The sequence below is a fragment of the Halichoeres trimaculatus genome, unplaced genomic scaffold (assembly GCF_033239565.1).
Source record: "Halichoeres trimaculatus isolate MK-OKI-2021-1 unplaced genomic scaffold, fHalTri1.1 fHalTri1_scaffold_1, whole genome shotgun sequence".
NCBI lineage: Eukaryota > Metazoa > Chordata > Actinopteri > Labriformes > Labridae > Halichoeres > Halichoeres trimaculatus.
The window spans coordinates 33,654,710-33,682,699 of NW_027437179.1; the positions used below are offsets into that span (position 1 = coordinate 33,654,710).

The 27,990-nt window shown below is 38.8% G+C and overlaps 2 protein-coding genes across 3 annotated transcripts; one reads left to right on the forward strand and one right to left on the reverse strand.

Annotated features, from left to right (window-relative positions):
* The first annotated feature begins 94 nt into the window (after window positions 1-94).
* Window positions 95-16,564, forward strand: LOC141797237 (plakophilin-1-like). The gene is made up of 13 exons (XM_074678635.1): window positions 95-411; window positions 2,038-2,129; window positions 3,869-4,428; window positions 4,516-4,657; window positions 7,286-7,493; window positions 7,829-7,988; window positions 10,347-10,464; window positions 11,325-11,501; window positions 12,273-12,443; window positions 12,560-12,713; window positions 12,952-13,138; window positions 13,274-13,358; window positions 15,943-16,564. The coding sequence occupies exons 1-13, from the start codon at window positions 222-224 to the stop codon at window positions 16,015-16,017; spliced, it is 2,319 nt and encodes a 772-aa protein (XP_074534736.1). The 5' UTR covers window positions 95-221; the 3' UTR covers window positions 16,018-16,564.
* On the reverse strand, window positions 16,438-27,987 carry LOC141797211 (troponin T, cardiac muscle isoforms-like). Of its 2 annotated transcripts, none has more exons than XM_074678633.1 (11): window positions 27,973-27,987; window positions 23,935-23,958; window positions 23,820-23,841; window positions 23,653-23,716; window positions 23,454-23,570; window positions 23,276-23,353; window positions 22,971-23,072; window positions 22,771-22,877; window positions 22,585-22,675; window positions 20,490-20,530; window positions 16,438-17,530 (listed from the first exon to the last, which is right to left on the reverse strand). In XM_074678633.1, the coding sequence occupies exons 4-11, from the start codon at window positions 23,695-23,697 to the stop codon at window positions 17,491-17,493; spliced, it is 621 nt and encodes a 206-aa protein (XP_074534734.1). In that variant the 5' UTR covers window positions 23,698-23,716; window positions 23,820-23,841; window positions 23,935-23,958; window positions 27,973-27,987; the 3' UTR covers window positions 16,438-17,490. The 2 variants fall into 2 exon arrangements, with proteins under 2 accessions (XP_074534734.1, XP_074534735.1); XM_074678634.1 differs by lacking the exon at window positions 27,973-27,987 and adding an exon at window positions 26,710-26,790.
* Between the last annotated feature and the right edge of the window lie 3 nt (window positions 27,988-27,990).

Consider the following 27,990-nt stretch of genomic DNA (forward strand, 5'->3'; position numbering starts at 1 on the left):
GCGCAGAGAGTGAGAGTTAATGTGCCAGCCTCGCTTTAGTCTCGTTTGTGTTCGTGCGTGTCTGTCTGGGCGCGGTCTAATGGAGCAGGCAGGGCAGGGCAAGGTGCGCTTTTATTACTTCACTCACACTCACCGACACTGCAGCCCGACTGGCTTCCTGTTTCAGCCTCCTGTGGACATTGTTCTTCGGCGGCCCGGACGGACAGTTTGTGGGGGGAAAAATGGCGAGCCTTGACCCGCTGAAGTCTGTCATATCCATCAACAACGTGGACGACACTTCTCTGGCGATGCCGTCTGGGAATCAGTTCAAAACGGGACAGGATAGAGTCCTGCAGCAAGTGCAGACCATCAGGAGGACCAAGTCGAGACACTCAAGCACCAGGAGCGGGTCTACTTCTTTATCCCCAACAAGTAAGAAGCAGAGCTCACTGTTAAATACAGCAGGGTCTGGAGCTAGAGGATATGTTTACATCCAAGATCAAAGAGGAGGAAATACGCGTTAAAGCATCTTTAAGAGACGTTTACATCCTATGCAGATTTTTTTTTTTTTAAGGTAACTATAGTTCTCCTACAGGAACAGACCTACACTTCTATGCAGGGAATTAATTTAATATGCAGCACGTCCAAGGGTGAATCCTAGTTCCCTAAGGTACTTTCCAGGAATTATTTTAGATTTATTTCAAGAAAAATGAAGACTGAGCTCACCTGTCCAGGTTGTGCTTGGGCGAAATATATTCAATATATATATATATGTTTATTAGATAAGAATTAGAAAAGAAAAAAAAAGTGGATGGACCTTACATTTCAAGTCTATTGATGTGGGGTCATGAGGGGTCAGCAACGTTAATGCAACACAAACATTTTTTTAGAACTCTTAAGACAGCGTTTGTTTAATGTTTTTCCCTCTCAATGTAAGGGGTAAATTCAGGCATCTAAATACATGTTTTCACAAAAGGCTGAAAAAAAGGCCGCAAAGCTTCGATCCTACTTTGATGTTTGGTGGTTAAAGTAGAAAGTTGTGTTTCTAATCAAGGGCAAAATATGTTGAAACATGATCAAGTCAAAAGCAGCTGGCCTCGATAAAAGAGAATGTTTTGCTTCGTATCTGGAAGACTTCTCTGCTTTCAAACTGACTCATAGCCGAAGTCAGAAACATAAGCCGCTGTGGCTCCTCGGGATCATTTCATCCAAAATATATGTTTGATAAACTCTAAACCAAAAATACAATGCGTCAAAGACCTTTGAACAAGACCAGCTGCCTTTTAGATGAAACTTTGACTGAATTTTTGTTGGAGGCTTTTAATCCAGGCCAAGGGTTGAGGTAGGATTCTTGACCTCAAGTTTTCTTCAAACTGCGCCTGTGGCTCAGTAGAAATGTGGGCCACCTCTTGATTAAATGATGTTTGATCCCCAGCTCTTGCAGCTTACAATCCTTGGTGCCTTACACTGGACACTAAGTTGTTCCCAAAGACAGTTTATGTGTGAATGTGATTCATACTGACAAGCAGTTGTGTAGCAGCCTCGACTACCTGTGTGCAAATGGGTGAATGTGACGTGATTCAAGAATACCCTGAATGATCCAAAGACCAGAAGAGCACAATTCAAGTGCAGTCCATTCACCATTTTAAATTCTAGCTGTGGCTCTAGTCTAAAAATCTAAATCGTGTTGAAAAAGGAAATGCATTAGAAAAAGGCTTTTTGCAAGTGTAAGACAAAAAGTAGATCTGGAGACCCAATCATGAATATCATGCATCAAAAGAACTTTCTTAGGTGTTGAATGATGCTTAAGGTGAGTCAGTACGTGTTTGCGGCATGTATGTTTGCACTACTCTTTTTTTCATTATTTTTTTTAATTTGAGTTATATTTGAGTAATTTTATAGATAATAATCCTGAATAGCTCTAGAATGATACAAAGATTTGACCTCCTGTAGAAGGACTAGACCTGTGAATCATTAAGGTCAGAAATCAAAGGTAATGGTCTTACATAAGCATTGTACATAAGCTAACATCTGACCATCCTCCATGTTTCTCTCCAGGCCCAGCGTACTATGACTCCGTGTTCACCGACAGCTCCAAGTCCAGTGCAGCCAATGGAAGCGTCTTCTTTGGGAATGGATTTTCTAAAGCTGTAAGTTCTGAAGCTTATCTGTGTTTTTATTACAGTCCTCACTTGTAAGCCGGCCTCTTTGCTCTTTTATTACTACCATCATAGCGCTGTCAGAGAGAATAAAAGGTAATCTGCGACAGAGATGTAGTAACCGCTGAGGATTGGAGCTCATGTTTTAGGGTTTGACAGACTACCTGGAGACAAAGGGGCTTTGTCTGGATGATTTACATCCCTTGATATTGGAAATCGCCTTTTGACTGTGTACAATAACGTGTTGGTTGTTTCTATAGAAAAAGATCTTCTATTGGCAATAATCCATGTCAGTGTAAGATATCAAACCCCCAAAGTTGACAGCTCAAAAATAATTTCTTTTTTCTTTTCTTCTTTAAAATTTCTGAAAGTGGAAAAAATTACCACTACAGTTTTTTTTTTTGTTTTTTTTTTTTTTTTAAACACAAAAGTATTTTAAGCCAGTACCATCCATCATAGTGTTTATTACCAAAGCTTAATGACAGTTCCCACTCTCACCTGGGCTAATTCACTTTAAAAGGCAAAAAAATTAATAATTTCTTTGTGTCATTTATTAAACAATGTGAAAACGTGTAGACAACTGGTATTACCCGGAATATTAACTATAATATATGGTGTTTGAAGCTCTCAATCTAACATTCTCTGAGCAGTATTTAAACAAAAAAAAATGGAAAAAAAAATCAAATAAGACAAACAAAAAAAACTAAACAAATAAACATTTTGTTTGAAGATCTAGAGGAGGTAAAGGGTGACATGAGAGGGCTTTCTGTGTGTAAATATGAGCCTACAGCGATGTGTGTGGTTGCATAACTGTGCTGTGGTATGGGAGATGATTTGTGATTTGTAAATGCATCTCTAAGACAGACGGGTGACACAAGGGGAATACTTTACTACTTCTGTCTTCCCTGACTTTGCAATTTAACTGCTGTGTTGCATTACTGCCTGAATCAAATTTTATCCTCCCATCTTCTGAATTCTGTCCAGTTGTCTCTTATCTCCCTTTAAGAGAGGGTTTCTTGCTTTTTTCCAGCCCTTATATTGTCCCTCTGGTACCTTAGCTGTAGCTTTACACAATTTACAGCTCAAAAAATTCCTATCTTTCTCACGTGTGTACTCCAGAAAAACATTAATTTAACCTTCATCTAAAAACACTTCATTTTAGTTGCTGTCTCTTTAAGGCTCCCCACTTCACACACCCCCTTCCATCTGATTGGCCAGCCATCTAGAAGCTTTTCAGGGCGGAGTTATGGGCAGACCTTGGTGTTTTAGGCCCTTCCCTCAAAGTGTCATAAACCAGTTCTGATCCTAATATGATGACTTAATCATTTCAGCAAGTCCCGTGAAGATCTTGTGCCATTTTTAGAAAAAAAGCATTTTGAGCAGTTTACAGACAGATTCAGGGATTTCCATTTCCTTACCTTGAAAAAAGCTTTTATCATTTTTTGTGCTGCCCCTTTCTTGTAAATTTCTTCAAGTTCTTATTGAACACCCGTTTCCAGATCCTTTCTTTTTTTTGTCTTTTTTTTGTCAAACAAAAATGTGTTTGAAACAAAAACTGTTCCCAAGAGAGCTGCCAAACCCTCATATCACCAACATTCATGTTTTTGCACCGTGACGATATCTCTTCACTTGATTTTCTAAGTTCATGTCAGTCACGTTGAATCTTCACTCAACAAAAGCATTTGATAAGACATTTTAATAACCGACACATGTATGTTTTGGCTCCACAGCTCAGCCTGGAGAGAAACGGCAGTCGGCAGGTTGTCAACAACAATAAAGGATCGCCTGTGAAGATGAGCACGGCAGCCTCGAACTATCAGTATGACAGGATTTTAGGCGCCAGCGCGGCCGGGGCTGTGGGAAAACCCAACACCAGCCGCAGCGAGCCTGATCTAGCCTGGCAGAACTCGATGGCAAAACGCTCACAGTCACAGAAACTCCTCTCCAACATGAACTTGTACGGGGTCGAAAAGACCAAAAAACAGTATGTAAAGGGCTCCATGTACCAGAATCACATCCAAACTCAGAGCACGCCACAGGTGCAGAATCTGCCGAGGTATCAGAGCCAGATTCCACCTCTGAGTCCAACACAGTTTCAGACTATGACTCTGTCTAAGTCACAGCCAGGCTTCAGCGTTGTGGATGGCACAGGTATGACCAGATCAAGCACAAAGATAGTGACCACCAAAGTTGAGACGGTGAAGACTACTCCAAAGTCGCCTGATACGACCAAAAGCACCTGTTTCATTCAACAGCCTGTGACAACCGTTACACCTAAAGAGGATTCTGGGTGAGTGTTTTCTGACCTTTATACACTCTGTGTGAGGTGAAGAAGTGTTTTAGAAACTCTCCTCTCATACGGTCGTTAACCTCTCAGGTTAAACGGAAACGGTGGAGTTGCAGATATCACCATGAAGGAGGCTGTGGAGTATCTCTCCAACAGCGACGAGACTTATCAGCACTGTGGAGCGTCCTTCATCCAGCACAGTACTTTCATGGATGACAAGTCCAAAGACGAGGTGCGTCTACCTTTTTGTAATCTTATCATGAATGTTGAGCTGTCAATAATTTCCATGTGGGTGTAGCTGAAGAGTCAGAATCGAGAAATAAGATTAGAGATATTTCCCTGCTAAAAAATAATTACGTCACTGTTTGTCCGCACCATGTCGGCCCAAACCCAGGCAAAGATGTGTTTTTAAGTTTTTTAAGTTTAAGTTTTTTTTCCCTCTCACATTTAACTATTTGTATTTTTGTCCCCAGAAACTCACAAGTAAAATATTTCTTGTGCTTTTCTACTTTTAGGTTTTGTATTTTGAGGGTTAAGGAGCAAGCATGAAAAACTAAATGAAGTTGAATTTGAATTTGCTCTTATTTGGGGGTAGGGGTGGGTACCAGATGAGGTACTTTGATAGGTACCGACCGAATTCTATCAAAAGTACCGGGTACCGATTCATGTAAAATCAAAAGGTACCATGATTAGGTACCTAAATGCATCCTTTTGACTATGCGAAGTGGAAGAGTAGGCGATTTTCCATGCTGGACACAAACACAGCACAGCAAGATTAAATGTTGAAGAACAAATATGTTAGATTGAGAAAAAATATTTATTTTATTATCAAACAGATTGATATTTTTTACCACATAAACACAAAAAAGTACAGAAAACTAGTTGAGTACTGGTACCGATGGCCAGGTACCGTCTATTGGTACCGTATCGCTTCAAATGTGAAAGGTACCCATCCCTATTTATGACTGCTCCCAATGCTTCTTCTTCTTCTCTCTTAGCTTTGTAAAAAATACAGTAACTGATATTTTTAAAGCAAAAAGGTTTATTTGAATTACAAACACATGATGGATCTCTGTTAGATAAAATTGTTCACTTTTTTAGGCGCAAACATAAAATGACAAATTACCTAAATCAGCCAAAGAAGGACATATGTAATTGATATCGTTAACAGAATCTTCTATCAGCCACTTCTCTCAACACTTCTAATTTTCCATACATTTAACTCCAAATTGGATTAGCTGTTACATTTCTTTAAAGATTAAAAAGATCATTATGAACCCTCTGATCCCACTTATACTAAAACTAAACTGGCATGAGAAGTATTTCTTGCCCTAACCCTTCTTGAAAGTGATAAGAGCCGCTGGGATAAGTAAAGGAAGGAAACTGGCTCACAACACTCCCAAACAGGTGATTTTTCCAACACAGCTGCTTAGTAAAGTCTGATCAGCACAGACAGAAAATAAAAGCCATACATGAGCAGTGATTCCTCTTTGGCAGCTGTAGGAGCCTGTTGAGACAAATACAAGACATATAAGACTTGTGAACCTTATCCAAGGATAAACTATGACGGAGATAAAGAGGCTGTCGGAGTATACCTGCAAGCTCAGTTTATATGAGGTCACGCTTCACAAAACCTCGAGGCCCCGCCTGAACAACTTCTCACTCCTCTGTGGCATTTCACAAACACGCTGCAAAGGAACGATCTTAAATAGTTTGTGGTTGTATTCCCCCTGAAGATATGATGCTTGAGATTTTTTTTACTTGGTTATTTGGCATCAGAGAGTGTAGCTGAACACGACAGTGGACTTTCCTCAAGAAAATACTCAGCAGTAAGATAAGAGGTGTAGCTGTGAAGAGCAAAGTTAACTAAACCTGTGTAACTTGATCATATAAGCTGCTCTGTTTACATTCTGTATTAGCAGTTCTTCATTTCAAATTTTCATTTCATGTCCCTGAACTAGATCAGAGAGCAGACCTTCGCCAAGCATATTGTGATCGTCAAGAAACACTTTATTCCTACTTTAATGTTATACTCCCTTTCAGCAGACTGTCTGCTACAATTTGGTGTTAGTTGCAGGTTTGTACGATAATTTGTTACCTGACAGTGTTGAAAATTATGACGACCCAGTACATATTTCATATTCTGGATCTCAGTATCCAGAATATTGCCAGGATCTGGATCATACTTTTACATCTGTCAGCAATTATGGTGACCTTGTCTTGTTTTGTTTTGCAAAGCAATCTGACCATTTATCATGGAGTTATACACACATATGGTGAAAATGGCCCTATCTCACAATGATAAAGAATCCTTTAAAAAGATCCTGGATCCAGACGGTGATCCGGATCACCTCCAAAATTTAATCACTTCCTCCTTACCCCATTTTGAACTTTTCCTGAAAACTTCATCAAGATCTGTATGTTAGTTTTTGAGCAATTTTGTTCACAGACAATAAAACAAAAAGACAGACAAACTCTCCCAAAAACATAACCTCCTTGGGGGAGGTAATAACATATCACCAGGAAGTGGCTCTTCACTTGAACATGCTGCGAATGGTTTGTGGATTGTGATCTCATTTTAACTAAGCCTGTAGTTTTACTCCAACAGGACACACTGCCAAAGTTGTAATAAAAAATTTCAACTGGGGTAAGGTTCGTTAGTTTTAAATGTCTGGATTAAAGAACCTGTGAGAATTAAATAGTGATCTTTTATATAGTTGCTTCTTCATAATAAAATGAGATCATCAGCACCAGAATTGGTGATTTCTAAATGCTGTTCCTTAGTATTTGGGGTCAGGTTGCGTGTTCATGAATCTGCTCTCCTTAGCTGTGTTCACTCTCACCTCCTCTTGACCTGCAGGTGTTGAAGTACAGCGGGATCCCTCCCCTGGTGAGTCTCCTGCGCAGTCCCAGCACTCAGGTGAACCAGACAGCCTCAGCTGCCCTGCGTAACCTGTCCTTCAAAAACAACTCTAGCAAAGAGGAGATGAACCGCTGCGGGGGGATCACAGAGGCCGTGGCTCTGCTCAGAGAGACTGACTCTCCAGAGACACAGAAACAGCTGACAGGTATAAATTCACTCTGACATCAGATGAATACATGCATGTGTTTACATCCATCCATAACAAGAAGCACACAGAAATAGAAAGTAGTGTGCTGCCTCAAACCTGTCATCTTAAGATCACAAATCTTAATGGTGCTTAAATGATGCTGCCAAAATCAACTTGCTACCTCTCAGGAAGCTAATGTTGATTTAAATGCAAATAATTGTTTGACCAGAAAGACGAGCTTCATTCTCTCATCACTTTACTTTTCATTTTTTTCAAAGCCAAATGCACACAAACGTCAATCCATTTCAGCAAATTTCATCAACGTCAGCTGATTTTTTCCTCATTCTCCTCAGGTCTCTTGTGGAATTTGTCCTCTGTGGACAGCTTGAAGCCAGACCTGCTGAAGTGCGCTCTGCCGGTCTTGATGGAGCGTGTGATCTTGCCTTACACAACAGGTCCAGAACGGACCAACATTGAGCCTGAAGCCTTCTTTCACGCCACAGCGTGTCTCAGGTACGCAAGAAAATCCACTCAACTCCTGGTTTCATGTCCGTCTCTTTTGTTTTAGCTCTCGTATGTTGACCAGGTTAACATGTTATAACAAAAATTATACATTATAACCAAAATGCACCTGATGGGTGAAAGCAGATAATGTTAATACCATTTCTAACATTTTTAATGACCTCATTGCATTTCTTGTTTTTCAAACAAACTAGGAGTCTCATTGTATTTACAAACTGTAGTTACTTTTAGTCCTTCTTTACTTTGAAATTTCCCTGGAAAATGTCTTAAGAGCTGTTCTTAACTGATTCCTGACAGAGACCATCAAGTAGTCTCAGATTGATGACTTTTGTTTTGATACTTTTTATCACATAAAAAAAATCATAGTTTGACTTCTTAGACTTCTTTCATAACACTCTTCTGATGTAACACAATCAGTGGTTTGAGTGGACGCGACAAAACGGATCCACATTAGCTACCAACGTTGGTTTACCGCAGCAGTCCTATGGCCAATGTTCATCAGTAATGCTGATATCAGCTGATACTGATGTCCAGGTGGTATATCAGTTCACAAGAGATTTATCTACAACTCTTTGTGCTTTGGTAGTGTTTCCCTGTAGAGGTGTAATAAGTTTGTAAATAATTATGTGCATGAAAATACATGTGTGGTGACCAAGCTCAATACAGAACATGTTTACAGTTGCACTTTTTATAGAGGGTGTCGATGAAGTCCCTTCACAATTAAAAAAAAATATATTTCTAAATAAAATAAACAGAAAAATATGTGAAAATCATTAAAAAATGAAGAGGTTGATACTGTATTTTTAAAAATAATTTCATAGAACAACTAACTTTGTAGAACACTGAGAGGCATCCACTCCTCCCTTTATCCAACACTGTCCCTGTCTCCATAAATTTATTGTACTATGAATTGGTGGAAGTGATGGTGGATCTCTTTTATACTTAGTTCCACAGTTTTGCTGATTCTGTGTATCTGATTTTGTTTCAGTAAACCATGACACACATTGTGTGTTTTGTGTTTTTTTTTTTAAATTGAGAGACTTTATAGGCATGCTGCTTATTTGAAAAAGTGCTGCTTAGTAAAAGTGAATGTAAAAAAGAGGCAAGAAGGTCTAAATGTGTTCAAAATACTGTTGCAGTGACCAAAACTCAAAATGTATTAATGATACTAGTTCAGTTGAGTTTTGTCTACCTCTCTTCGCTATGTTCTTGCAACACGGTGTTAGTTTTTGGTATTAGTACTCAATACCACACTAACAGTGTCAGAAACACAGGGTTTTTTTTATAGTGCAGCATTTTATATACTACTCCAAAACAGAAATTGAAAGGGGTGAATTTTTCTAAAGGACATAGAACAGGGTCAGAGTAAAGGAACAGTTCACCAAAATGAGACTCAGTTTGACACATTTAAATACTATTCACTCATATGACTTATTACCATGAGACAGATACAAAAAGCCTTCTGACTGTTATTTCTCTTTTTTCCCAGTGATTTATTTTATAAAGACTGTGTTTTTTTAATACCAAATAAAGAATTGAGCCTTCATAACTTTTGCAAATCATTAAAAATACGTCCGATGAACTCAATCAATCAATCAGTCTTTATTTGTATAGTGCCAAATCATCACAAATGTTATCTTAAGATACTTTCCAAAAACATTAACAGGGCTAGACCCATTAGTGCTAATCAGATTGAATTAACAGAAACCCAACATCAAGATAAGATAAGGAGTCTTATCTCATCTTAACCCTCCATGAGTACAGGACTTTGCAGCATTCAGCAGGTTATAATGGCCAGGAAAAAGTTCCTTTTAACAGGCAGAAACCTCAGACAGAACCAGACTCATGTTGGTCTGTTCTAAATCATATCCTTATATTACTTTATTCTTCAAACAAAGCCTTTTTCATTTCTTCTTATTGATCTGAATGTATAAAATAAATCCCAATCATCCACAGATTACATAAGATTTATATTAGTTCACATGATCTGTCTGCGATGATGTTACTCAATGATTTTTGCTCCTTTCTTTGGAAGCTGTTACTGTTTCACTAAACTTTTGCTGATTAACTTCCTTGATGAGAACTTGTTTTCCAGATAACATCCCAACAATAACTCACACTGTTTCCACTGACTCCCCGCCTGTAAGCTTTGATTAAGAGCCGCTCTGAACTCTTACTCAGAAGAATGAATCAGCCTGGTTCAGTTCCTGGATAGTTTACAAAACTAACTTTGGATGGACAAAACAATCGTTGAAAACATTTTTGTGTGCGTGTGTGTGAACTCTTAAGTCTAACAATGATGTTTGTAAGTTCAATATTTATGTGTGCCATATTTCTGTATTTCCACAGAAACATCAGCAGTGCCAAGCAAAGCAACAGACAGGCAATGAGAAAATGTCGAGGTCTGGTCGACTCGTTGGTCAGTTATGTCAGCGACTGTGTCGAGGCAGGAAGGCCAAACGATAAGGTGAGTACACCATTCATCAGCATGCAAATGTTTCTACTCCCACCTCTGTTGCTCTCTTCCACAACAAATGACTCCTTGTAATATATTTCCCAGCTGATTATACTATGTTAAGTATGGTATAGGAGAAGTTGAGTTACTGTGCAAAAAGTCTAGAAATCGTTGTTTCTAGTCCATTTCACCAGGACTGTGTCACTCTGGATCATCCAAACGTAACTCTTGAGCTGAATTAAGTCTGTTCTATGAAGTGCATGAAGGTTTTCTTTAAGTCTATGAGCCCTCTTAGCTTCATTTGAGATAGCTGGATGATAAAGCGAGGAGCTGCAGTTTAAAGTTCAGCTGCATGCACGCTCTATGCAGCCTGTAATTGTAGTTTTGCAGAAAGTATTTCTGTAATTAACGCATCCTTGAGTCATGAAGTCATGGTGTGGTTATGCTCTGTTTGGTGTGGTGGAAAAAACTATGAACCAACAAATGATATGAGCAGTATCACTCTGAGTATTTTTTATCATTGCAGATTTTTTTAGACAGTGTGACAGTGAACTGAGAGAACTAAAGAAAGGCATTTTACAAAAGTAAATACATGTTTTTTCAAAAAGTTTTAAAGAACTCAGATAAGTTAGACGTGTTTCTACCTAAAAACTTTATAATAAACAGAGAGTTGCTTCATTTTGAGCCAGCAGTGACATTGACTGGCGGTGCAAAGCAACAGCAACCTGCACCTCGAAATGATGATGAAATTCAACAGATGCAACAGTCTGTGATAATCTGTTCAATAACAAAGTTAAGGTGTTGCCATTATTCACACACTCATGTTACTTTGAGTATAACAGGTGCCCTTGTGTTTCCTCATGTTGAACCAGTCTCTAGAAAACTGCGTGTGCATCCTGCACAACCTGACCTTCCAGCTGGAGGACGAGGCCCCGGCTCTGTTCGGCAGGATCACAGCTTTGGCCAAAAATGTCATCAAGAACCAGAACACGAGTGAACCTGGGCCCATCGGCTGCTTCAGTCCTCAGGGAAAGTCTCCTGAGCAAGAGGTGAGAGGACAAAAGAGACTACAGTGATGCCCACAGGATACTTCCAGCACACTAACACCTGTAGACAGTCCCCTCAAGTACCTGTCTGTCTGTCTAGACTGGAGCTGTCAGTGTGCATATTATCAGTAATCCTGTTTCCTGAGTGTGACTGGTCTCTTAATGATACAAACATAATGCAGCGTATGATTATATTAAAGCCTTTTAACGCCTTTAATAGAGCCTCTAAGACCTGCATGTTTATATCTAAGATTTACCCTATACTTTTCATTTATCCCTGATGTGTTCCACTTTCTTTTTTATATATTCTTTCTTAATTGAGGAAGAGCAATCACTTTGCAATCGGCATATATTAACTCAAAAACTTAAGAGATACAACAAAACATGGGAAGATTCCATTTTAAATGTGCAAAAAAAACAGAGCAAGCCAAAGATAAAATAATACTTAAATAAATTTAACCTTATCTTCACATCTTCACTCTAATGAAATCAGGCCTCACAGGTTTAACATATTCTGTCCATCTGGACCAGATTCTATAAAATGATTCTTTTTGAACCTTAAGAGAAAATGACAGCTTCTCCAGAATATAAATGTTAAACATACAATTTTAATCCAGTCGTCAACATGTGGGGGATCAGGTTTCATCTATTTCCTAGTAAATGGTTTTTTGTTTGCTGCTGATGTGTCCCACTTTCGTTTACAGTTCTATGTCTTCAAATATCTTAGAGGATATCTTTATTTCCTAAGGATGCTCTCCTCTCCTTTTTGTGTAGCGTCACTTTGACTTCCCCGTTGTTGAGGATCCACAGCCCAGTGGTGCAGGTTGGCTGATTCACTCCAAAACTCTGCAGAGTTACCTTTCGTTGCTTGCCACCAGTGAGCGGGAGGAAACACAGGAAGCCTGCTGTGGAGCGATGCAGAACCTCACGGCTCAGGAAGGAATTGTAAGACAAAAACAAAAACATTATTACTTTATTGTTTGCAAATTTAACACATACTTTAAGTTTGAGTTCATTTTGATAATTCACTCTCTCAACATGGTGTTTTTTTTTTTTCACAGGTCTCTGGTGCAATGAGCCAGATCGTTGTGCAGAAACTGAACGGCCTGAAAGTCATTACTCCCCTTTTAAAGTCAAACAGAATCAACCTGCAAAGGAGCTCAGTGGCTTTGGCACGAAACCTGATTAGGAACCCTAACCTGCACAATACCCTCGGTAAGAACAGATACCAAAAAAAATGTCTGCTGCCTGTTTATAACATAACACATTTGAAATCCTGAGATATATAAAAATAAGTTGAAATCTCTTTAAATTCTGGTTTAGTTCTGATTCCTTGGTTCCTTTGGGGTTGCTCTCAGATTTACCATCCATCATCATGAACGTTCACTTGCAGTTTTACAAGTGTTTGCTTGTGTTAAACAGCCAGTGGGCTCTGTTTGTCTTGTTTCTAAAGCTCGTAAAGCTCTCCCCGAGCTGCTGAGCATCGTCAGCGCAGGCACAAAGGGAGGGAACGAGTCTGATGATACACTAGCCATGGCCTGCCACACGTCCAACGTCCTGCTTATGAAGGATCCTGAGATGGGCAAGCACCTGCTGAGCCCCAAGCTGATCGCTTCACTGAACGATCTCAGCCAAAACGAGTAAGACTGCCAGCAAGCAGAGGGAATGTGCTAGATAAGATAATACACCATGCGGGGATACCTGTGACTCATCAGGGATTTTTCTGTTCCCACAAGTCCAAGCCTATCTCTAATATTTGTTTCCCCTCCCTGCAGATATTTTCCAAAAACTAAAAAAGCTGCATCTGTGCTTCTCTACAACCTGTGGTCAGAAAAAGATCTGCAAAGCTTTCTGAAAAAGGTGAGTTGAATCATAACCCTCCATGCCAAGATCTGTCAGGGTTTGGGTGTGTCTTTTCTGTTTTCTGTTTCTGTTTACCATCGACTTAAGCATCCACGCCTCTCTCAGGTATTTGTGAGAAACAGAAGGAGAAAAGTAGAAGGATTAAGGTGAGTTCTCAGGTTGTACCCAGCCAATGTGAGCAAGACACAGAGAGGATACCGCAGAGGAATCTAGCAGCTCAGGTTCAGAGGAGCACATGCAGGAGTGTGTTCACACTCGTACAGCAGCGTGTCAGTGAGCTGCAAATTAAAACCTCGGAGTGTGAAATAATGAACGTTGTATTCTGAACACCCTAGGCATCTTGGCTGTTGTTTTTTTTCTTCTGCAGTGATTCAACCCATCTGGTAAAAAAGGGCGGTGCTGTTGAGGAAAGAAGGTGGGGAAAGCTAGAATATCAAAGTTACGCAGCCGAAGCCTGTGGCTAATTCATTAAGTGAGGAATTATCCCGTCAACCATTGTGTTTCCCACAGAATGAGATCCTATTTGTGATGGTAGCTTACTGAATTCTTTGGGCTAAACATGCTCACCATGCACCAAATAATTACTCAAAAGAATTTATCTGATCTTCATAAAGGTCAGCCGTCTTCTCTGCATCAGCAGTTCTGACTCCCATGAAGAGAAAACCATAAATCTATCAAATTAGAAACAATTAAAAAACTGATGAGCCATTTGTGATGAGTGCAAACTCAAGAACCTGCTGACTAATGCTTACATACTAATGAAAAAAAGATATTAAAACTAGAAAAGCATTCAGAGAGCGCAGACCTCTGCCAAGCATATTGTGATTGTCACCAACACTTTAGTCCTACTTTAATGTTATACTCCCTTTCAGCAGACTGTCTGCCATAATTTGGTGTAAGTTGCAGGTTTGTACCATAATTTGTTACCTGAAAGTGTTGAAAATTATGATGACCCAGTACATTTTTCATATTCCAGATCTTAGTATCCAGAATATTGCCAGGATCTGGATCGTACTTTAACATCTATCAGAAATGATCATGTCCTTGTCTTGTATTCTTTTGCAAAGCAATCTGACCATTTATAGTGGAGTTATATGCACATATGGTGAAACCGGCCCTATCTCACAATGATAAAGAATCCTTTAAAAAAATCCTGGATCCAGACAGTGATCCGGATCACCTCCAAAATTTAATCACTTCTTCCTTATTCCATTTTGAACTTTTCCTGAAAATTTTATCAAGATCTGTTAGTTAGTTTTTGAGTTATGTTGTTCACAGACAAGCAGACAAACAGACAAACTCTCCCAAAAACATAACCTCCTTGGCGGAGGTAATGAATAAAATCCTTAAAAGCTTTATCAGTCATTAATCAAGTTCAGCGACTAACTCAGTGTAACTGGCTTCCTGTCGCTTCTGATAATGCATCATCTTGAATGTTAGCTATTTTACGTAGGTGAAATAGGTTTATCATCTTATAAACCTTAGTTCAAGAGACAAAAAAAGGGCTACACCAATGTTTAATCTTGCAGTGTGTAGTTTAATATGAGTTATGATAGGAATTGACTCACTTTTAAAGTAAGCCTCAAGTGGCCTCTTCAGGAACTGCATGTGTTGCCATTAAGTGTTAGCGTAATTACCCAGGTCCTGAGGTTGCTTCCTTTCTCTTTTTTTCCAAATAATATTAAAAATAAAGATGTTTACTGTAAGGATAACTCAAAGTGACTATTTCCCCTGGTGTTTAGACTGACATTTAAATTCCTGCTGGTTTAGCTTAAGTAAAAAAAAAACATGTGGAAAACTGTCAAAGTCCAGCTCATTTTATTTGAAATGCTCAAACACAGGCTTAGAGATGTGTGAGGAAAAACTGAGTGTGGCTAAAGCTTGCAGAGCTAGCATCAACAAGTCTTTGGTCCACCTTGCTGGTTTACCTCGGCATACCTGAGAAAATGTTCCCCATTAGGGGGCGATATGGGGAAAATATGTTAAGTTTTTTTTTATTTTTGTTTATGGCAGGATCAGGATCCAGATTTCATCAGGATTTTTTTTTCATATTCAGACTTTTTGACCCAAATATTTCTTATTATGCATTCTGAACATTTTTCTGCACCATTTCATAACAAAAAAAAAATCTAATCTTGCATCCTCTAATGTGTTTTTAAACTCTTGATGTTCATTAAACACAGTGTCACACCGCAATAAATTCATATATTCAGAGACGTCATCTGTAAGAATTCTTGAGTTTCTGCAGAGTACACAGACCTTTAATTTTATTAAAGTAGCCGATGCACCGACCAAATTTAGTGATACGCTACTAGACACACTTTGTTTTTTTGTGACCTTGACAGAAAATGTAAATGTTCACATAATTTAGTTCATGATTCATTTCAGTGCCATGATTAATACATTGCAAGATGAAAGTTAGGGCTCATATGAAAGTGGGCTCAGGCCTGACTTAGCCTAGCTTAACTGTTTGGCTAACATACAGCTAGCTTTAACATGTTTGCTGTTGTGTCCCTCTTTGTTTGTTCAACATTATTTCTGTGACCAAATTCTGATTTATTCTCAACTTTTTACTCTGCAGCAAGGGATGACTAAGGCCTCATTTGTGAACGATGTTACCACAGCAGTACACAAGTCTCTTCAAGTAGTGGATTAATGCAGCGACCACTGACACTCAGCAACCATCCAAACTTACCTGGAAGTTCTCTGCATCGACAAAGGGACATCCTTTCTCATTTCACAAGGACAAAAGATTTTGTTTCTGTTAAATTTAATCCACAAATCATTCCTAAAGTCAATCTAAAGTTGTTCTGTAAATGTTGTAGGAAAATAGGTGAAGGTGAAGATTTAACATGTAAGCAACTAGATACAAGCCTTTATTTGCTGATGTAGTTTTTGCTGTTAAATGTCTTGAAATGTGTTTTATGCATTTGTTCCTGTGATGTGATCTCTAGAAACATGAGCTTGTGCTATTACTTAGGGGGAAAGATTTATTGCACTAAATTTCTGTTTTTCTACAATAGAAACATTTTAGAAATGAAAAAAAAAGTTTTGTATAAAGGAAATGTATCACATTTTTTTAGAGTTGATAATAAAAACAGGGTTGTTTTCTCAAGCAGTTTACATTTTGTAAAGGCGGCTTTTTCATACGTATGTGTGATTTTGAATGATCTGTTTTATCTTCTTAAGTGTCAATAAAGCCCTCAGAGATTAGCTGTCAATGAATCATCTCTTACCGTCAGATTTTAAGCTCAACATTAGTCATTGTCGTCGGCATAGCAGAAAGAGTTTCGACTCACCTTCCCTCCTGTCACACCCCTCATCCTGCTGCTGGCAGATGAGCACTTCGACTCCACCCTGATCATTTACTCTCCAAGGCTGTCAGAGGGAGCCACGGCAGCTGTTATTGTGCCATATTCTGCGTTATGTAACCGAGGTGAACTTTGGACCTGCGTCATAATCCGACAAACAGCCACGAGAGATGTCTCGTCTCCTGGGTGATGCTTAGATTTACGAGCTATCGGGATCATTTGATCTCTTTTATTTTCAACAATTTACACTGACGGACTTACTGTATATATTTTGAGCCAAACACACTGTCCTTAATCTGCCAGTCATAGTTACTGGTTGCAAAAGCAAACACTGAATGCCTAAACAGTTAATGCAAACACATTTCACCTTTATGAAGGTGTGGCTTTATATAATCATCAAGAATGCGCAAAGTACTCACAAGTGACAGAACCAAAGTCTTAAACATCCTTTTTTAAATAAAGACTTTAAGTTGTTGCATTTCATTGGTCTCAGACTCACTTCCAGTGCTGAAGACATGACAGATTTAGTGGCAGGACAGACATTAAGAAAGCATCAAGTTGTCATTTTTTTTATACCTTGAGTGTTTAAACTTTATGAATCACACACCTCCTGCCAAATCCCAAGTTGCAACAGCTGAACTCAGCATGCACTTCATTTCACAAACATGTTTAAGATCACCCTAAGATAACATCAGAAGTATAACTTGTTCTGGCCTGTGTAAGTATTTAGGAAACATTTAAATGTGGTTCACACTCCTCTCAATTGTTTCCTTGTTGCTGTCAGATGATGCTGGATTCTTGGTGGTTGATGTCAGGTGTTACTTCCTCAGGCCACGCTTGCTTCTTCTTCCCTTAGAGCTGAGGAGAAAGTAAGAAATGTCAAAGATGCTTCACGTGAGCAACAACACAGCCTCCGTAATCTTTAATACACACTGCGACTCTGATATGTTTGTTCTTTTTAACTAATCCACTTGGTTTTTTGCTGTATAACAAAAAGTGAGTTAACATTGATTAACATCTTTGTATTCCAGAAGCTGTATTTTATGTCAGCCTTGCATAGTTAAGACAATAAATGATTGTTAAGACTATTCTAAATACAGAAAGTTCAGAGTATGTCATACTCAATGAGAAATTTACACCTGCATTTGAATGTCATTACATTTAAGTCACATTATTTTTAAAGTAACTTAAAGCTCCTGAGGTAAGTTTTGAAATTTATGGTTAGTGAAAAATTTAGATGTTGGGCTATTTCACTGCCTAAGACCAATGTATGGGGGTTTAAACATATAATCTGGATATTTATGCCTCAATTTAGAGGAGATATGAGAGTGGATTGAGGAAAAATCAGGAGAGAGAAGGGAGTGACAAGCAGGAAAGGAGCCAGGTTGTAATTGAATCCAGGGAAACAGTCCCTGCACAACTTAACCACAGGGCCAAACCTTCACCCGAAGATGAAATAATCAACAAGTTGCTGAAAAACAGTCTTTTCTGTTTATTTATTTTCCTTTTCTGCTTTAAATATTTATTCTGAGAGACACATGAAATTTTCATCATGGAAAAACAAGATAAGTTTCCTATCTTTTTTTCAACTTCTTATTTTCTTTATCCCAATATTATCCAACATAAAGCACAGAAAACATATAAAAACAAACAGAAGTGTAGTGGGGGGGATACATCTCAATATCTTTATTGTTGTTTCAATTTATGAAGTCTTTTCTGTGCAGCAGATATCACCACCTGTCTTTTGGTAATCTGATAATCAGCCTGTTTAAGTTTCTTATCTTTTATTTTTTTATGGTCTGAAGACATAGCTTACGTTTGTACAGGATGAGATCTATGAACGTATAAGGACAATCACTTTGTCCACAAGGGGCGCCAAAACTGACACAAACAAGAAATTTCTTCGAAGAAACTAAAGAGGAATTTACATCAAAGGGAGAAAATAACTTGCACAACTTATCAATGTTATACCAGTGTTAGAAAAAAAAAAACCTCTGGTCGCATTAAGATTATATTTTATATATTATTTTTTTTTATATTTTCTTGTGGCTTTTATGGCCTGCAAACATGAACCAGAACAACATTATTAAGAAAGAGTATTTTTTTCCCATGATTGTTTCTGAGTTGCTTCGTATGCCATCAACCTTTACCAGACGCTGGGTGTCAAAAATGTTTACAACATGCAAACCAGAAAAGCATTTGTTTACATTTTCCTTGAAGACACATTTGACTGTTAAAATAAAGCAGGTTGAAGGTTTTTTTTGTTTGTTTTTTCAAACATTTGTAGAAAAAGAACAGCAAAGAGATAATGCAGTACTTGTTTTCAGGGGGCACAGAAGTCAGTATAAAAGATATATAAATATATATATATATATATATATATATATATATATATATATATATATATATATATATATATATATATATATATATATATATATATATATATATTTATTTATTTATTTATTTTTTATTTTTTTTAAGAGGTCCGTGCTCATTTTTTGTTAGATTTTCTCACTCCTGCATGTAAAATGAATGGCTGTCAGACTTTTGTTCCACCTTTCTTGTCCCCAAAATCCTCTCATGACTCCTCCTTTGTGACCCAGCGTGCAGTTTTCTGTGCAGATCTCTGCTGCTGACCTCTGATACTGTATCTACCGAAGGCTTTTCATAGCTGTCTGCTGTCGGAGGGGGATTTGCTACCAAATAGTTTCCTGCTATCTTTGTCTACTGTTGCCACCGAGCCACACGACCCCTGCAGCTTTTCCACATTGAACATGTAAATATGCAGATTTCAGGCCAAACAAACTCTGCTTTAATTTCTGTCAGCTGTTTCACCTTATGATTATAAATGGCAGTTGAGTGATTTAGTGTCCCTCCTGCAGGAATACAAACACTATAGGCAAGGTAAATCTTTCTTTAAATCCGTGTGTAATCAAGCAGCAGGACTGACATAATTTGAATGGCAGCAAGGTTGGTCACTGTTTTATAGTGAGCCACATGAAGCCAGATAATATCACAGAGAGGTTATGAGATCTTTCAGCTGTTGGGGGGACGTATATGTTGTCCAGCTGGCCTGGTCTGTCCTTTCAGAAAACACCCCCTATGTGCCCTACTTGCTTTGTTTTGGTGGTGCTACTTGGCTGGATGTACTGATCGAGGGATCTTTAGTCCTGCTGTTTGACAGCTGGCACACACAGCTGTTACTGACACAAACTGAGATTAGTGATGTGAGAGGAGCTGAGGTGAGGCCAAAACAGGACAGCAGTGAAAAGAAGAGGTCACTGGGGGACTGGATATCTTGTAAAGACACAAAAAACTGTGTTTTCATTGCTGCCTGAGGCCAACTTTGTTGGAATTTCTTTCCATTCAAAAGTCTTATTTGAAGGTTTATGACTTTTCTCTTGAAGGTTGTGTTTTAGAGACACAGAGAAATATTAGATGGGTATTAATAATACATGTGTCCCCCAATCTCTCTTCCCAGTTTTCCTCTCTATCCACAGTACCTTCCTTTAACAAATGGCACTAAAATCCACCCAAAACAAATAATCTAGAGGGCAATGGTTCCCAATCTGGGGTCTGGTGGCAGTCTGTTTACTCCAAGTTGGTCAAAATCAGATCCACACATATTCACTAGAAGTATTGCATTTAAATGACTATTAGTAAAAGTGTATAAAAATACGTTATTCTCACTGCCTTTGCTAATAACAATACAATTTATGATTATTTCTAACAACAAAGCATCTTTTTTTTTTTCAACTGCATGATACCACGTGGCATCATGACGATACCAAGAATAATCCAAAAATAGACTTACACTTTCTGATGATCGCTGACTCGGTTTCTCAGCACGGTGACCTGCAAAAAAAAAAAGGTGTGTTTGAAATTTACTGAAATCTACTGCAGTCAATATTGAATCTTAAAAAAAAAACACAAAACAGTGATATCTCTTTATTTCTTTAAATAAAACTTTTGTTTCTGGCTTTTAATTTTAGGTGTTTTAACGGCTGAGTTCAATTTGTTTGAACAATTTTATATTAATTTCAATTACTGGTATTAATTTTTTGTATTCAAATCTTACAGTTTTTAATCTATTTCACTTAATTCTATGCATTCAGTGTATTTCATATGTATGTATTTTACTACACTGATTTAACTTGTTTTTATCCTTTGATATTTTGTTTTTTCTATTTTTTAATGTTTTCATTGTATTGTTGTTTCCTCTTGTTGTGAAGCACTCATGGCCGCATGCTTTTCTGCATGAAAGATGTTTTACAGGTTAAATAAATTTGATTTGAGTTGAGTTGAAAACAATGTATGTCGTGTTCTGATCGTGCCGTCACTACTGCTGCACCGCTTGTTGTGTTTTCTTTGTCTAAGTCAGTGGTGGCTGCTGGTCAGTCAAGGAGGGGAAGCTCATTTTTTTCTGGCCTACAAGATAAATTTGTTTATTTATTTAAACGTAATTTCTACCCTCCGCGCCAGCTTGCTTGCAGCTGGAGCTGCTACGTGAGACTACGACAGGCTGTAAGTGTGAGTGACAGGGGGAGAAGCTATGCAGCTGTAGCTGTAGCTGCTTATTGGTAAAAAGAGAGAGAATCTTTAAACACAACGCTCGTCCTTTTTAAGAAAGGTAAACTCGCTGGGGATCGATAAAGCCTCCAGATCAGTTTAAAACAACTAACTGTAAAACTCAGAAGATGCTCTGGTGAAGGGTTATACTTCAAGATTGCTGACTGGCTCATTTTACTGTCGATCAAAAAGGGATTCAGCCTCAGACAGATCATCCAATCATCATGCAGAAGCCCAGCATCCAGGCCAGCCCACTGTCTCATAGACCCCCAGAGACGCTGAGCGTCCGATGGGCGGGACAAAGCCCAGTGTTTATCCAATGACCATCCAGTTTCCACGGTGGAACAACCCACTCTACGCTTCACCGCTGAAGTCAGAAGACGCTAAACGTCCGACTGTGTTAAATCTCTGAGACGCTGCGGGGATGACTGAGAAGGAGGTCAAGCCAGTTACCAGTGATAGATAGCTGATTCTGGACAAAAGATGAAGGAATTCTATCGCATATTTTTGTCAATGAAATGTACACACAGCAGTACATATCACCACTTTTTTTGGGGACATTTTAGGGGAAGCTGAGCTTCCCTTGCAGTCTTAGAGCAATCGTCACTGGTCTAAGTTAGCTTTTAAGATAGGCTTAGTTAACCTTTACTAAACCTAAATCAAAGACAAAATTCTTTTAGAGTCATCTCTCTAAAACACTAAAGGCAATGAGTCACCTGAAATAGCAACAGAGTAAAACACGTAACAGGGGGCTAAAATTAACCGTTTTGCTGCCGTTTCCCTCTGTATCTAAGTTACTTTTCATGGTTTCTTCCTCGTCAGTGTTTCTGAAGCGAATGTCTTCATCTTTTAAAGTGCTTTATAGCAGAGGAGCAAAGCCACAGGGCAATTTTCAAGGACTCTTACTAATGGTATAGTTAAAATGCCTTTACTTAACTAAGGTATTTATAACACCTGTCTAAGACATTTATCTTTGGCTCTTCAAAGTGCGTGGCAACAGCCCTGTGACTTCTCTACCTCAACAGTTTACTTTTCATTCCCTCTTGGTGTTCACCTGAAGTTTACTACCTGCCGCCTCCTGGTCTTTCTCTTTCGATATTGCAGCCGTGTATCTCATAACCACATTCATAAGGAGCTTGTACTTTATGTAGCTACTTCATCACTGTCAAAGCTCATGTTATCTTTGGCTGTGTTTCACTTCAGGTAGGTGTGAGATGTCATGTTGGGTCATATCTGTAGATCTCCTTCTGTCGTGGCATGTTTGGGTTTGTCCCAAGTCCCATTATGTATGTTTCTGATGCACATATGTAAGATGATGATTTACATTTGTTTAAGTTTACCTCATACTTCTGCTTTGCGTGCTCATACTGAAGATCAAACTTCTCTGCCTCCAGCTGGCGCACTTTTTCCCACAGCTCCTTGGCTTTTTCCCTGCAGCAGGACGAGGAATAAAGTTAAAGCAGAACTTATGAGATGATTTATAACAATGTGACGGGGATTCTTTTTATCTTTAACTGATGATCTACCTGAGAGCATCCTCTCTCATGTGATCAACGTTCAGCTCAGTACGTCTCTCGCTCAGGATCTTCTTCTTCTTCTCTCTTTCTGTTTGTCTCTTTGGCCCGGTCTGTGTCTGCCGGTCAGAGAGGTCACATTCAGGGTTAAGATAAAATACACGGTGTCTTTAGTGTCTCCGTCAGTTCACTGTATTTTCATGTGAAATCACCTTATAGCCAGTGAAACTCAAGTTAGACAGAATCATCTTCTTCCTGGCGTCGTCTTCAGCTTTCTTCTTGGCCTCCTCATCCTCTTTTCTGGCCCTCTCCTCCTGGATGAAAAAAAATGGTTTCTTTAATCACAAATTACCCATTTGTTTTGACTTATCTTGATTATATCAAGCATAATTTATAGGTGGGATTGTCAAGAAAGGCCATTTAAATGTTTCTAAATCCAGCTTCTGAAGTGTGTTTTAGCTTCTTCTAACGAAAGCCTTCCTGTCCACCGATAATGATCTGAAAATGTAAGACATACAGCGACTCTGTTCTGACGCTCTCTTTCTCTCTCTGCCCTGATCTTCATCTGCTCCGCTCGCTCTGACCGGCGTTTCTCCTAAAGTAGGAAAGAAAGATATGAAAGTCCTGAAAACACAACAGCAATGAGATAAGCATTATGAATTCATCCACAACACTTGTTAAAGATATGATCGTACTATGCGATCCGTGAGGCTGAGAAGCTCCTCTTCCTCCTTCTTACGCTTCTCAAAGTGAGCTTCAATCAGAGTCTGCAGCTCAGTCAGGTCCTTCTCCATTCGCTTCCTGTGAATGTCCTAAAAATAAAGACAGATGTGAGCTGAGATGTTACCAAGCTTCCTGCCAAGAAGACTTTTATCAGACCTCAGATGAACTCACATCAAAGTCCACTTTCTCTCCCTCTGGGATTTTAGGAGGTGCCATGCCGGGCACGAAACCAAGCCTTGAGAAACGAGATGACAGAATATTTTCAACCTTTGTGTGTCTGTCAGAGACATCTGAGCTGGATTGTTGGGAGTATGAATATTTTTGAACACTGATCTTACTTTGTCTTGGGTTTTGCATCCTCTGTGAAAGGAAAATTGTACATAAATGCTTAGCTAACAACAAAAACTCACTGGAATCACTTCTTGCAAGAAAACTAACAGTCCAAGTCCTTACCTCCTTCATTGTCCTCGTCGCCATCTGCAGAGAGATAACAGGGTCAGTGCAAATCAGTATGGGCTGAAAAAGTGACGTGACAATGTTGAATATGGACGACTCTTACTGTGATTCAATTTTAAACTGTAAAAGTGGTTCTAATATTGTCTAAGTTTGGTTTAACTCAATTTGGATGAATGAAAAATTGGTATCAACAACAAGATTCTTTTTAAGTTAATAATTTCTCTTTTTCATGGTGAAAATCTGTTGAAAATATAAGAGGCCTAAGAGTTTAGGAATAAAACACGTCTTAAAGTCTTGATTACACTGCAAAAAGTGAAATCTTACCAAGTTTTGTCTCATTTTCAGTAAAAAAAAAAAAAAAAAAATCGACCAAATTTGAGACACATTTTCTTGACCAGTCCAGAAAAGTGTCTTATTTGAAGTTATTTAAAGATGAAAATGAAATGTAAAAAAAAACTGCCAGTGGTAGCAAGAAAAATGTAACCAGCAATTCAGACCTCATATTTGTCTTTAAATAACTTGAAATAAGACACTTTTCTGGACTGGTCAAGTGAAAGTGACTCATATTAAGTCTAAAATGGCATTTGTCACTGAAATAAGACAAAAACACTTGGTAAGATTTCATTTTGTTTGCAGTTAATTTTTTTGGGTTACTTTGATCTGAAAAACGTGAATAAAACTCTGTATTTATTTGACAGACTAATTTAAAAAATACTTTCTGTAAGACTTTTCCCACAACTGTTGTGAAGGCCAAGAGAAAAACAAATGTGACAGAAAGAGCCTTTTTTTTCTGTGAGCTTAACCCTGAGGTGAGTTCATAAAGGTCAACAGGTCACTCTTTCCAAGACCCTTGATTGCTGTCTTCTAAACATGTCATGGTTAGAGTATTTCCTGAAACTTCTAAACAATTTTGGAAAACCAGTTTGGCCTTGTGGTTACATTTTGTGCTCAGAGGCTACAGTCCTCACTGTGGACCCTTTGCTGGGTATCTGTACCTCTTTCTGCCCTCTACATTAAAAAAAAAAAGTGAGCTCACTTTTCTAGTTACCGTCTCTGAAGGTGAAATGTACCAGACACATAAAGAGTATATTGTAAGCTTTCTAACTTGCCTCTCAGGGCCTCAGTTGAATCTGGTTCAGCAGGTCTTAACCCCAATAAATCAGACATCAGTAGAGATTGACACTCGTGAGAAGAGCTGTCAATAGTAATGGTGCTGGAATGACCTCAGACGTTCTGCAGGTGACTTAGATAAACATCTGCTGTCAGCGCTGACGGACCAAGTCAGTGAAAGTATGCAGGTGTGTTTCTCTCAGGTAAATGGAGACACAGCATATTAGCTCATCAATCAGTTGAAGTTTGTGTTTTGTTCTTCCTTAAAGTGTTTTTACATTCAACAGAGGATATCGAGATGATTTGTTACGACGAGACAGAGAGGCAGCATTTCTTTGATGCAGGAATATGGAATAATTAATATTTTGTAAATTATTTTGAAGATTAAAAACTTTCCATAAACTTTAAAGGGATGGTTTTTGCTTTAACCTACTTTTGGAGTAAGGTTGCATGAGGAACTTGTCAACAGTGAGTATTTAAGCCACAGGGGGTGACAGTCAGAAATCAGCAGAAGTGAGCCTATCACTGCAGACAAGGTCAATGCTGCCTGAAATATCTTGGCACTCCATACCGTGATCAGAAAATCTTTTTGCTTTTGCACCATTCAGGCTTGTGACACAGACCTGAACAGCTGATCAGGTCACTGCAGGTGGAGGAACATGTACGCAATAGTGAACGAACTATTCATGACCCCGTCTGCAGCCATGGTTAGCCAATCTTCTGTTCCAGTTCTCGAACTGGTTTTTCTGCAAAGAGACTGAACTGACCCCTGCAGCCCCTGGCTGAAACACTCACTACCGACAAGTCCATTTAAAAGAAGGAACTATCCCTTTAATATAATGTATCTTGATGATACCAGACTTATATCGGTACTGAATTCCTTTTTCAACCACTGTTATCCCTGAGTACATTTCTTATCCCCTCAGTCCATACATGCCTGGTCGTAACCTGGGGTCCTCAGCCAAGGCTCTGCTTGCTATTGCGAAACAAGGCTGAGGACCAAAGGTTACCTTTGACCATTTCTGTCAGCGCTACCACCCTCTGGAATAACCTGCCTGAGGAGATCACATCAGCAGACTCTTGACATATGAGTCCAGTTTTAAATCTCTTTTAAAAACACATTTTTACTGATGAGCCTTTACAGGGGATGTTATCTGCGGGTGTTTTAATCCTCAAAACTATGCATCTACTCTTTTTGAGGCAATATCGCAGGCAGGATCTTTACTTTTTTTTTCTTTTGTGTGTGTGTGTGTGTGTTTTCTTGGTGTTTCATTTCATTTAATCTGGTGGTGGTTTTTAGCCTATTTATTGAGGTTTTTCTTTTTTTTTAATATTGTCTTTCTCACTATTCATTTTATACTTTGTGAAGCATTTTTTCAACCCGTTTTGAAGATTGCTACATTTTCAGGAAAAAAAAACCCGTAACTCTAGGTCATTTAATATTTATATCACATGAGCTGTTGAAGCATTTTTTTAAAAGATACAACCAAAGTAAAGCCATAAATTGTGATGGTTGGTATGAACATTTGAAAAATTCATCATCGTCTTAGGTTCCTGGTGCAGTGACAGTAACTCCTCTTACCTCTGCCCTCCATTATGTTAGTGAGCACATGTTTTTAAATGTGTTAGCATGCAAACAGATATTAGCAGAAGCAGTACTACCTTCTACCTCCTCTTCTTCTACCACCTCTTCCTCCTCCTCTGCTACCACCTCATCATCCTCTACCTCTTCCTCCTCCTCTTCTGTGCAAAGCAAGCATGTAAAGTTAGCAAACAGTGAAACAAAGCTTTTAGATCAACATTATTGCTGTTGTGTAAATGCATTTTTGACTGTGCCTTCATGAGAAATTCTGTCAATAAATGAAAACATTTAAGCACATTTTTTAGACTCTTTGTTTTCTTGTCTTACAATTTAATTTCCACCATAACTTAAGAGATATTTTACTCACTTAGCCCTGATTTACAAGTGCATGTTTAAGTATAAGCTGTTGGCATTTTTTCTAGATGACAAGTCATCATCAAAACAAATATAGTTTATCTCTGCAGATAAAAACGTATATCTATTGGTCTACCAACTGCATCTTTTAACCTCACTGTGCATTGACAGCAGATTAATTTTGACTTCACTGAAGTCAGGATATGACTTTTTGCATCTAGATTTCTAACAGCTGTTTTTGCTTGAGCCCTTTTTGCAGTTAAATTCTGTTTTTCCAGCCCAAACACTGGACTCTTCATCAGACTTTTGTTGGTTAAGGTGACATTAAGCTTTTACCCAGAGTCTTTTTGGCCTCAGAGGGAAATTTAACCTCTTTCTCCTCCAGAGCAGGTAAGCCAAGCTGCATTTAGAGGACCTCTAACAGGCCTAAAAATGAAAGTCAGCATTGTGCTTCAGGCGCTTTTCCCCCAAGGTCCTCTATTGAGAACCGACGCTGACCTACATTACTCTCCAACAGTGACACAGTGGGGGACAGGTGCTGCTTAGTTTCAGGGACGGCGGAGCTGTACGGTGGCCCACATGGACCACCTCACAAAGGAGACCGAAATAGAGATAGGCAGCCCTTTATCTCTCTGATGGTGACCCAGTGTGCCATTTGTACTGAAAGGACAGATCCGCTGGGATGTTCACAGAAGCTAAACTATCTTCAGCCTCACATAGACAGGACTGATTGAAAGGTCAAAGGTCAATCCTGAACAACAGCTCATGGCCAGCAGCTGCCTCTACAGTGGCACCATCACGCCAAAAATACAGTAAGCTGCGGTGAAGCCAGCAGCTTAGCAGATGCAGTGTGTTAAGTAACTAAGAAATGCAAGGCTCAAGTGCATAAAGCAGTTACAAAGTGGCAAAAAAGCACAGCCAAGTGAGCTTTTTTGCATTTGGAAGTGAAAAATCATTTCCAGAGATATTGTTTGTATTAAAGTACATACCAACAATATCCTCCTCTT